The 12813-nt window shown below is 36.4% G+C and overlaps 1 protein-coding gene and 1 pseudogene across 6 annotated transcripts in view; one reads left to right on the top strand and one right to left on the bottom strand.

Annotated features, from left to right (window-relative positions):
• Window positions 1-12813, bottom strand: part of CDKAL1 (CDK5 regulatory subunit associated protein 1-like 1) — a 645197-nt gene that overhangs the window by 257970 nt on the left and 374414 nt on the right. For all 6 annotated transcript variants that reach the window (XM_005869973.2, XM_005869971.2, XM_005869975.2 and 3 more), the window contains exon 10: window positions 73-239. In XM_005869973.2, the coding sequence (XP_005870035.1) occupies window positions 73-239 (167 nt within the window). The remainder of the gene's footprint in view (window positions 1-72; window positions 240-12813) is intronic.
• The window catches only part of LOC106726732, a 16015-nt pseudogene continuing 9125 nt past the window's right edge, over window positions 5924-12813 (top strand).

A 12813-nucleotide genomic window follows, 5' to 3' on the forward strand; every position in this document is an offset into this window, starting at 1 on the left:
ATGCCGAGGCTGCCACACTGTCTGGGTTGGTTTTTGTCGGTGTCGGCATGGAAATGGGGTGCTTTTCCTTACCTCCAGATGCTCTAAAATATAGGGCGGATTTGTCATGCCCAGCCTCAGCATTGCTCCCTCAGGAATCACTTCAACCAGCTTCCACAGCAGTGTGGGGAGATCAGTGCCAATATCTCTGCCATAAGCCCCTGTGTCTTCACTGGTCAACCATATCTCGCAAACACCCTCTGTGAATCAAAGGAGATAATGAACAAATCTGTTGCAGAGCTGTTTCCTTCATCATACAGCTGCTCACTCTTTTTAATGCACTATTTCTCAGCATTATTATGCAGGCAGTCTGGGTATTCAGTTGCAGGGGGGAAAAAAAGCAGCTTATCCCATGGTAGCACTGGCTTATTAAGTTCATTTTATGAACACCGGAGAGTTACAACAATGCTGTAAATTATCAGCGCGTCCTATGGAGTGATTAACATTCACAGCCAATCAGTTCAACCCTGTTTCCTCCAAAGCACTTTGATCAAGACTAAGGCTGCAGTCCCATCACAGAGAAAACCTACTTTACTGAACAACAGAAGCCCCAGAACTGAACAGTCACTCTACAGAATAGGTACTATCAGCAGTTACCTCACTAATCAGCCTGTCACCAACTCAAGGAAAAATGTCAAGTGTGGTTAAGGTTTAGCTCACAAATTATTAATTATGAGGCATCCATTTCTCCTGTAGTAACTATTCTAATTTGACTTCTTTAGTCAATTAAGAACAGAATGCAGGACTTTGTTCAAAGAAGTTGGTTGCTGTATAAGTATTTGTGTCGGAAACCTGCTTACTGACAGTTTGCATCCTATTTCCCATCCATGGGACCTCAGGCAGGAAAATGTCTACATGTTTTGTTGCTGTTGTTGTTGTAAGCAATCCTGACTTCAAATAACACAGCCTACATTAACTTCCTTCAAAAATCGAAAGGAAATACTTTTGGATAACCTAGTATTAAATAAAATGAATAATACAGAGTTAGCAAGAGTTACCCAGGTTTGCATGGCACACAGAGTGCTTCTGAATGCACATTCAATTAAAGGATTAGCCTATTTGAAAATGCCAAATGATTCACAAGTCTCAACAAACAATAAAATGGGCCTGTGAAATGTGTTCACGCTGAAGTGATTTGTTGGTTTTGAAGAACCTCAACACACGCACAAGGCACACAAAGAAAGACCACAGCCTCAACCAGAAGTATACGTTTCTGGAAAGAATCTTAAAATTATAATTTTAAATCGTTTTTAGTTGATGGAACAGAAGAGTTTCAAACATACATTAAATATTCCTAGCCAAGAGAGACAACAAATAAAACACATGGCTTTTATGTGAATGTAAACTGAAAACTAACAGAATATAGGAGCAAAAAGCAAAGAACTTCCCTTCCTTAATGTGTTCCACAGAGGGAGAAACATACATGAAGTTAAGATCTCCAATCACTAAGAGATGTAGTTATTAATCAAAAAACTAGCCAACCCACACAAAAACATGTTCCCTTTTCCCCACTTGTCTTTCTGAGACATGCACATCCTCACCCACACCTAAACAACACAGGAAATACAAGGATAGAAATAGGATTTTCGTTTCCTGAAATTAAAGAAACAACTATCACAGAAAACAGGATATAACAAAACATAAAAGCTCCATTTAAGAAGCTGTCGATGTTTGCAGTATTTGAAAAGCAGTGGTGTTATGAATATATGGGTTTTCTTAAATTAAATTAAATACATAGTTCCAGAAAGTAATACACCTTTGTTTCGTTTTACTCATATAATAAAGAAAATGTATCCTCAGAAGAAACAGTCTAACATGTGTATAGGCTCCCTGTGTAGTCTTATAATTTTATAAATATTCTTTGTCCATGGAGTAAATACTGTTCTATTTTTAAAAAAACGGATTGTAATTAGTGGCAACATCTTTATTTTAATATTACATATGCCATCAGACACTGGACTCATACAACCTTTTTTCTTTTAAATCTTATCACAAAATCCACTCCAGGAAAAGAGATGGCTAAGTAACAACATAAACAGATTTTAAAACACTCTGAAAGAGGTTATAAAAACAGGACATTATCCATGATTTTCCAGTTACTGGCATTTGAGCAACACAATATGAATATTTTAAAATGAACAGAATAATTTTAATTTATAATTTTTCCATCCAAATGGTTCCACGTTACGCCTTATGTAGAGCGAGCAAGTTCCTGGAACAGTGCCTTGCTGTTGCTAGATGAATATAGAAGGGGAAAAATCACTATGAATAGGAATGGAAATAACATCCAAGCAGAAACAGCAGCCAGCTCTCAAGCTGCATAGGTGGGGACCAATAGCCCCCTGGTGGGCTGAAACTTCAAATTAAATCACATAAAGAGGAAGCAGCTGTAACACTAAATCAGCAACAACAGGAATAATGGTCTTGATGTCTCCAAGATCAAGGCTGCTAAAGTGCTCTATATAATAGCAACCTGGCTTAAAACACAATGAAATGGGAGAACGTGTGCAAAATGTGAAACCCGTGGACTTAGGGAGAACTGTGCCTGGCCAATTCAATCCAAAAATTTGTCAAAGATGATTTTGCTCTTAATCAATGTGAGAGAGTACAGATTTTGTAAGGTTATATTTCAAGCATGAATGCTAATGAGAGCTGATCCCTCAAATACTTAGGATAGAGAGAGTCATTTCACACTAAAGGTGAAGCTAAATATGGAACCCCATCTGACATCCTTTTCCCTGGAAGTCTTGTGATTACTCACAGGGCAAGCAGTTCCTGTCAGGTCAGCTTGCATATGAATTCACCAGGGAAACCGAAGGCTGGAGTCTGTAATCACTAATGGATATGGGGACACATGCATGCTTCTATCTGCACACTTAATTGGCTATACTGTGGACAGAAGTGCTTGCCTAAACAGCTTCATTCCTTAAGGACTTCAGTTATGAGCTCTATTCCTTTGCACATTCATTTCTTTATTCATCCATCAGACATTTATTAGGCCGTTACCTACTATGTGCCCTGCAGCAATTCCAGCTCATGACAGATATGGATTCATCATTAAACTTCTGTGATCTAAGATTGGCTGTTATCCAGGAGCTGGCAAGGGGACAGTGACAGACATCCTGGGGACTTCACATACATCACTAATGGAGATGGTGGAGGGGGGTGGGTATTGAAGAACACAGTCTTAGAAACCAAAATGAAGGGCGAGCTGGAAGTGGATATGACGTCAGCCCCAATGAGATAGGCCCCGTCTGCAATATAATGTGGACTTTGATTAATACATGTCAGAAAAACAAACACATGGAAATGAAAAAGAGAAGCAAGCAGGAAGAACTGAGATAAGAGAAGTGAATGCCCAGTAAAACCTCCCATGCCTGTAAAAATAAATATATGCAAAAAAAGAGAGAAAGTAATGGCTGGAAAAAGTGGGAGACAAAAATTAGCTTTTAAAGCATCCAAGGGGAAATTTTTACTTTTTCCTAAAATTGTTCATCTGCCTGCATTTTGTTCATTTTCCTTAAATTGTTCAGTCTCTGACTTCTAAGGAACCTTAGGTTCATCTGATCCTTTATCCTTTTGTTGCGTTAATTTTGGTAAAAGAAAAGCAAATACTATGAAGAAATGAAATGCATCTTGCAAGGTAAAAAACAACAACACAAAAAGCCTTTAAAAAGTTTACTTATTAGGATCAGTTATCATTTTACCCATGAATTTACTGATCAGCCTAGAGTTGAAACACATAGCTATTTCCCCCTGAACAGAGAACAACCTCAACAGCTGGATTCTGATCTTTGCTCCATAGTAATTTGAGATGACAGAGGATGGAAAAGTAGGAGACATAAAATACAATTTTCTCAACAAAATAGTCTCACAACAAAGAAAATCCTTTTTGAAAAATCAAGCTCTGCCAAAACTCAATTTCAAAAGATCATGATTCACTATAATTTTCCTGTGTATGAGCTTCATTGTAATAAATTAAAATATTGGTAAAGACTGATTTCATCTGGTCCAAGGAGTGATATTGCTCTAGTAGCTCTTGCTCTATCATGGGGGAAAATTTCCACCATAATAAGTTGCTTCAAATGTTTCATCATGAGTAGAGTCTAAAAATAAAGATTACAAAAATATGAAAACTGTAAATTATGATTAATGGGATCAATCACTAAAGAACACTAGATGGCAAGAAAATTACATCAACTAAACATAATTAAAGAAAAACACCCCCAAATCTGTTAAACCTTTCTTCCTCAGAAGATGTGTTGCCCCCTTCTCCTGTCGTTTGCTCTGCCCGCCCCCCTGCCCTCCCCTTTCTCCTCTCAATTCCACCTACTATTCCTTCTCCACCACCCCAGTCCAGTCTTTATGCTCCATTTTCTTCAAAGGCCAATAAGGAATATAAATTAAACATACATTATGTTATATTTATGCATGTGCATTAAATTTTCAGTCTTAATTCCTGATGCTTTTTTTAAAGGGTCACAGTGCATATTAACTAGATTTTTATAGGCTCATTCTTCTTAAAAATAATCTTAGAAAATTCAGAAATAAATATGACCCTCTGTTTAAACACTTCAAAGGTCATGAAAATTTATTCAATGGAGATGTTTCAAAGTAATAATATCTATTTATAGGCAGCTTCTAGTTATTTAGCTTATTTATTTAATAGCAAATTAGACAATGTTCCCTTCTAATCCTATTACTAGACATCAAGAGTTTTATGTTTTCCTGTCAGATAAAAAAGGATTTAAATGACAATTTAATTAAAGATTGCCTCTTAAGAGGACCAACTAGGGCTATCTTATACATATATAACAATGACATATCACTGATAAAACCCAATTAATAGGCCACCATATGAGATAATTATTCATTACCTAATTCTTCAATTATATCATGTTTATACTATTTTTACAAATTTGAAAGAATTATTAGTGACCCGAAGTATTTTTTTCTCTAATGTTTTCTTTTGAACAATGTTGAATTTAGAGGAAAGTTTCAAGAGTCCAACATGAATAGCCATCACTACTTCACTCAGACTCATGTATAGCATTTTGTCACATTTGTGAGCATTCAATCTCTCCACACCCACAAGCACATGGTATTTTGTATGTTCTTCCCCCCTGAACCCTTTGAGAATTAGTTGCAGACATGATAGCACTTTAAATCTAAATAAATCAGTGCATATATCTTCTAAGATTAAGAAAATTCTCACCCATAATCACAATATAATTACTGTTCTTGACTATCTTTGAATAACACTTTCACTGTAGTCAGACTGACTCAATTTTATTTCCTTGTGCAATTCACTTAGGCAATGAGGAAATAATCCTGTTAGGCAATGAGAAAATGAATTTTCTTTAGACAATATGGAAATGCAGCTTGAATGTTGCAAGGTGTGTCCCATGGTCTCCTTTAACTTCTGCACAAGATGAATGTAGAAGTTACCCTACAGGACTAGCTGGAGAGCACAGCAAATGAACACAAGTCTCTTTTTATTTAGAAGTAAGACTTCCCAATTACAGATAAATTCAGAAAGAGCAATCACTCATAAAATAATTAAACTTCAAAATTATCCTTTTTATTGCTTTAATAACAAGAGTTAACAAAGAGACAGAATTTCCAGAGCATCTGACATCTGTGATTATAGTGATACAAAGAAACAAACTTGTTGGCATAATTGATAATGTTGTAACTAAACAAAAACAACCTGTTTAAATTATTTCTTTTGAAAGGTCATAATTAGGAAGAATATTGTTTATTTCCATGCTTCTACAAGAATTTGGAAATAATGGAAAACAAAACAAACACCACAAAAGGAAGACACACTTTCTGGAAACAAGGCGTCTGATTCTCCAGCGTCCAAGATCTGCAACAAGCCTCAATGAGGCAGATTATCCTGAACACCACAGTGTGTTGGGTCCATACATGGGAGAAATACAGACAACGGCGTCTAGGAATGGGCCCTCTGATGTTTCAGCAGGATGCGGGAAGAGATGATATTTTGTCTTTTAAAAAATCACAAGCTCAACTTCCAACAGACCCAGCATTACAGATACAAAAGGACGTAGGAAGAAGAAAAAAGAAAATAGCTGGAAACTTGCAGCGCAGTGCCTTTTCCTCAGAAAAGATAAATATTGTTGATCATGGCAATTATAGTAATTTATCTAGATTCCAAGACTAACTTAGAGAGATGTAGAATAGTTTGGAGGGTAAAGAAGCAAAGGATTTTGTATTGTTTGAGCCACTGAACTCAACTACAGAATAAAGAACAAATAGAACTTAAATATTAAAAGAACACATTACTTTAATTAATGACTAACACTTTATGATCCTAAAGATCTTTCTCAAAAGTGAACTCCACAAAACCTACAGTCAAATATGACCTGAAAATCTTAGTTCCAATTAGGGAAATTTAACTTTGAACATAAAACTTGTAAATAATTATTGCAAGTATTTAAACAGCAAATACAGTTTTCAACTTTTACATTATATTCTCATGTTCAGTTGGAAGGTGCATCATAGATATAGTTTAGTTGTTCTAATACAAAGAAAACATCATTCATTTATTTGTTATTACTTTGTGCCAGTATTTGTTATTACTTTGTGCCAGACATGTTCTAGGTCTTGAGACAAGGTGTCAGCTCTCGTGAAATGTATTCAAGTTAGAGAGACAATAAACTAAGATAAATAATATAGATCAAGTAAAAATAAGTGCTAATAAAATTTTTTAAAGCGGGATAAAAGGAATGAGTAATAAAGTGGTTGAGAAAGGACACCGCTATTTTTGACACATTATAATCGAGGAAGACTCACAACAGCATGACACCTGAATGAACCAAGGTAGTAAGCCACATAGATCAGTATGAGGAGGAAGAGCACTGGAAGCAGAGGGAATATAAGTACAAAGATGCAGCATGAGCGTGATTATAGTTCCCACGAAACCACAAAGAGGTCATTGTGGTTGGGATGAGGTGAGCAAGAGGTGAAAAAGAATTATAAGATGGCAGCCAGTGGTGACAAAAGTTGTTGCAAGAGGGCAGAGCTTTATGAGAACAAGAATTACATGTTGGAGAGACCAAGATGGCGGCATAGGTAAACACCGCAGACTGCTGCCGCAAACAACCACTTCAAAAATACAACTAAAAGACGGAACGGACATCACCCAGAACCACAGGAAGGCTGGCTGAGGAGAGACTCTTCAACTAGAAGGAAAAATAACAGCACACCGAGGCTCAGAGGAGGCGCAGTGTGGAAAAAACTCAGGTGCGGAGGTGCGCGCGCAAAGCGGGCTGGTGGCTGAGAGCGCGGTTGTCGTTTTCGGTCAGGGGGGAGTCTCAGACTCTGAGCTCCAGATACGGGCGAATCGCTGGGGACTCGGACCCAAACGGGAGAAGCGGGAGTGTCTGGCATCAGTTGGAAGGCAGCTTTCCCTCCGAGGTTTGCAGCGGTTCCGGGGGTTCTGAGAAGCAGAGCCTCTGGGAACAGGACTGAGGGCACCATAACGGCTCCCTCCGCCCGCCCTGTTGAGCCCGCCCCGCCCAAGCCCTGCGCAGAGCCATTTGCCGGATAGCCTCAGGCAAAGGCTAGATTAGCACCTCCCCAGAGGACAGAAGTTTTCCGCGGCAGACACAGCTGATTCACACAGCCAGTCGGCCTGGTGGTCAAATCCCTCTAGTATTAACTACAACAATCAAGGCTCAACTAGAACAAGACTGCGCACAAAGACCACTAGGGGGTGCACCAAGAAAGCATAAAAAATGCGGAGACAAAAAAACATGACAGAAATGGAGGATATAGAGCTAAAAAACGCAATTTTGAGGGCTTGCAATAAACTTCTGGAGAGCCTCACGAAAACTAATGAGACCCTCGATGCTATGATAAAGAAACAACTAGAAATTAAGCATACACGGTCGGAAATAAAGAATATTACACCCAATAGCAGACCAGAGGAGCGCAAGAATCAAGCCAAAGATTTGAAATGCGAAGAAGCAAAAAACACCCAACCGGAAAAGCAAAATGAAAAAAGAATCCGAAAATACGAAGATAGTGTAAGGAGCCTCTGGGACAGCTTCAAGCGTACCAACATCAGAATAATAGGGGTGCCAGAAGATGAGAGACAGCAAGATATTGAAAACCTATTTGAAGAAATAATGGCAGAAAACTTCCCCCACCTGGTGAAAGAAATGGACTTACAGGTCCAAGAAGCGCAGAGAACCCCAAACAAAAGGAATCCAAAGAGGACCACACCAAGACACATCATAATTAAAATGCCAAGAGCAAAAGACAAAGAGAGAATCTTAAAAGCAGCAAGAGAAAGAGACTCAATTACCTACAAGGGAATACCCATACGACTGTCAGCTGATTTCTCAACAGAAACTTTGCAGGCCAGAAGGGAATGGCAAGAAATATTCAAAGTGCTGAATACCAAGAACCTACAACCAAGAATACTTTATCCAGCAAAGCTATCATTCAGAATTGAAGGTCAGATAAAGAGCTTCACAGATAAGGAAAAGCTAAAGGAGTTCATCACCACTAAACCAGTATTATACGAAATGCTGAAAGGTATCCTTTAAGAAGAGGAAGAAGAAAAAGGTAAAGATACAAATTGTGAACAACAAACATGCATCTATCAACAAGTGAATCTAAGAACCAAGTGAATAAATAATCTGATGTACAGAATGAACTGTTATAGTTCCCACGAAACCACAAAGAGGTCATTGTGGTTGGGATGAGGTGAGCAAGAGGTGAAAAAGAATTATAAGATGGCAGCCAGTGGTGACAAAAGTTGTTGCAAGAGGGCAGAGCTTTAGGAGAACAAGAATTACATGTTGACAACCTATTCACTGTCATATGTGATGCATATGCAATATGTATATTATATTTACTAGTGAAAGCTCTCAATAACTCCATGTTTTAAGATACTCTCATGCTTAAGCTCAAGAATATTTAATACAGTTTTAGAATCCTCAAAGCACTACATTTGGTAAATAAGAAGGAACAGAAAAAGAAATAACAGAACATAAAATTGTCCAGTCTTTCTAAAAGAAATTCATTTCTTTCACTCTTTTTTGAAGGGGAATATATTACAATTGACTGAAATGAGTGAAACAAGACTAACAAATTTAAGTAGAAACAAGTAAAAGAAATCCGAGACCATTAAACATTTATGATTTCTAGTTGGTAGCACCTATAGGGAACTGAAGTGGTACCAGTCTTTTATACCTCCTCCTTTTACTTCTTCCTTCTTTCCACCCAACAGAACTTAAGTACTATTCTTGGGCCCCAACTTCTCACTTAGCATCAATTAAGTTGACATCCAAAAAACTAACATTTGCAACAAACTCAAAGAGTCTTCGAAGAGGTTGAACCACTGCTATAACTTCTGAAGGAAGGAAAAATAGGAATAAGTAAGATAGAATCCTCTTATGAGGCAGGAAGAGGAAATAAAAAGTCATTAAAGTTCATTGAAGAAAAAAGTATCTCACCCTCAAGGATCTACTATGCACAAACCAATTGACTATAATAATAGACAGAATAATTCAGACCAGTTTTACTCCTTTTAACTACTATAATTGGCAACTGACCCAAAAGTAGGTTAGTCAAAATAGTCTTGTAAGGATAACCTGTGCCCTTTAAAAGTTTGGAAGTCTTATGAAGATGGTAGTTGTGCCTTGACAAAAATTAGAATAATCAGAATAGAAAGTTCTGATACATACCTTAGATATCAATAATTTAATAATCAGCTCCTTCTTCAATTTAAAATTTCTGTGAACAAAGCACGACAAACACTTTTAGGTTGTATTAATAAAAGGTGATTTTAATATTGATTACAATAGAATAACATATACCAATAACCAACTCTGTAACTTGATTACCCAGCTATGGTCATCAAAATTATATGTACCAACAAGTTTGTTTCTGAGGAGGAATGTGTAATATCCAGTAAAAATTATGGACTCTGGCCATGTTAATGACAACACAAAATTTTAATTAAAAGGAAATATTGTGAGGACTTCCATTTCTGCATACAAAGGATTAACTGTTACAGAAATTGCCTTAATGCTGTAAACAACTAGAAAATTTGACTAAATATATATGAAGCCATGAGACAGGAATAACAGGCAGTGCAGGGCTGTGATTTTTTAGAGAAGCAAACAAGGTGAGTCCTATGATTGCCCATCTTACTACCTGGAGGCATTTTCTAAAGCCACAGTGCAGAAGAGAGGAACCAAACAGAGCCTGATGATCTTGCTAAGTTGAGGAGATAGAGATTGTAGTACAAAAAGCTATAATTTACAGGATTAAATATTTAAGAGGCAAAAGTTGCAGAGATGAGCAGAGGGTTCCACCCATTTTTAGTTGAGTACTATCTGGGCATGCATAAGAGGAAACTAAATCCCATGGCTGATGAAAGAATCACAGGAAAGTAGTGGACCAAACAATTCCTAAAAGTCATACAGGACCAAGAGTGTGTGTTTCTTCAAGACAAGAGAAAGACATAGAATACATGAGTCATTAGATAGAGTCCTTAGGAGTGTATATGCCTTAGTGGTGGAGGAAAATTCATGTTAAACTAGAAGCTGCTCTGAACATATACTAACAGATCTTACAAGAAAGCCTCAAAAAAATCAAACTAATTTCAAATAACTCTATAACAGAACAAAGTCTAAAACTCTTTAAAGGAACATAACAAAATCCAATGTTCAACAAGATAAAATTCAAAATGCCTGCCATCCAAACAAAACTTCACAGGCATTCAGACAAGAAAGAAAATATTGACTATGGTTATGATCAGGAGAAAATTCAATCAGTCGGAACAGAGTCATAAGTGACAGAAATGATGAAATTAGAAGAAAAGGATATCAAAAGAGGTATTGTAAATGTGGTCCATGTGTTCATAAAATATGAATGTGATGAGAAAAGAAATAGATGTTTGAAAAAAGACACCATTCAGGAGATAAAATTAAAGACCCAGTAATAGAAATTATCCAAAATGAAGCAAAGAAAGAAAGAACACTGAGAATAAGAATGAACAGAGAAGAATAATATCAAGCCAACCAACACATGCTTTAGATTCCCTAAAATAATAGTTGAATTTTCCAAATTTGATAAAAACTATAAACCATAAATTCAAGAAAATCAAACTCAGTAGAATAAACAAAAATAAAACCACATCCAAACACATTATAAACAAATGGCTTTAAAAAAAAAAGCAATAAAGAGAAAATTTTAAAAGCAATTGGGGTGGAGAAGACATTGTACATAGGCACAAAGATAAGAATAACAGAAACTTCTTGTGAGAAACTATGCAAACCAGAATGGAATGGAGAGACATCCTGAAAACACTGAAAAACTGTCCTAGAATTTTGTATTCCATGAAAATAGGAAAATAGCTATTCAATTTGAGGGAAAAATAAAAAAGTGAGACAAACAAAACTGAGAGAATTTCTTACTGACAGATCACTACTGTAAATAATAAGGAAGAAAAGTCTTTAAATACAAGAAAATGTATTCTAGATGGGGGAAGGGTGGAAGCACTAGATGATACAAAAAGGGAAGAGCAAGACCAGAAATGTTAAATGTGTGGGTATATATAAAAGCTATTTGTTCTCACTTTTTATCTCTTTAAAATATATTAACTATTTTAGGCAAAAACCAACAACAATAACAATATACTTGGGGGTCTACAATTTATTCAAAAAATTGACAATAGTATAAAGAATATGAGGAAGAAGGAAATGAAAGTATACAACTATAAGATTAAGTTACTGTTATTTGAAGGTGGGTTGTAATAAGTTAAGCATGAATATTTAAACCCCAGAGCAACTATGAATGCATGCATGAATGAATGAATGAATCAATCAATAAAACAGAGAGGTATAGCTAACAAGGCAATAGTGAAGACAAAATGGAATCACAATACTCAATATGGAAGAAGGCAGAAAAAGAGGAGAGAATAAGCAATGAAATGCTGGGAATTATAATGAATCACTAACTCTAGAGCAGACAGGAAGTGGGATAGAATCATAGAGGCTTCAACATTATCTTTAATTCTTTTTTTATTAAAAAAAAGTCTGAATTAAATGTGATAAAATATTAGGGCTTAATACAGTTGGTAAATTTTTTAAATGATGCTGGTTTCTATAGATTTTTATATTTTGAAATCATACTTTAAAATTTGAATGACAATTAATAATTCCTGTAATTAAATAAATATTGGTAAAGTCTCTCTTTTTTATTTTAGAAAGAAGCTAAATCAACCAAATGAAGTCTGTGTGTTTTAAAATAAGTGGTTCTTGCCCTGCTGGTGTGGCTCAGTGGTTGAGCATCGACCTATAGACCAGGAGGTCATGATTTGATTCCCAGTCAGGGCACATGCCTGGGTGGTAGGCTTGATTCCCAGCAGGGGCTGTGCAGGAGGGAGCCAATCAATAATTATTTCTCATCATTGATGTTTCTGTCTTTCCCTCCCTCTCCCTTCCTCTCTGAAATCAATAAAGAAATATATTTAAAATAAGTGGTTCTATAAGAGTAATTAAGTGCAATGACCTTTATTAAATTTTGTTATGTGAGGCTAATCTAGATAGCTGATATTAGGTATTTAAAAATAGAATGCTAATTCTCCTCTGGCCTGAGGGAAAAAGAATGACATTTAAAAATAACTGTGGTACATCTACACAATGGAATACTATGCTGCGGTAAAAAATAAGGAATTCTTACCATTTGCAACAGCATGGATGGAACTGGAGAGCATTATGCTAAGCAAAATAA

The sequence above is a fragment of the Myotis brandtii genome, unplaced genomic scaffold (genome assembly GCF_000412655.1).
Source record: "Myotis brandtii unplaced genomic scaffold, ASM41265v1 scaffold311, whole genome shotgun sequence".
In the NCBI taxonomy this organism is placed as follows: Eukaryota; Metazoa; Chordata; class Mammalia; order Chiroptera; family Vespertilionidae; genus Myotis; species Myotis brandtii.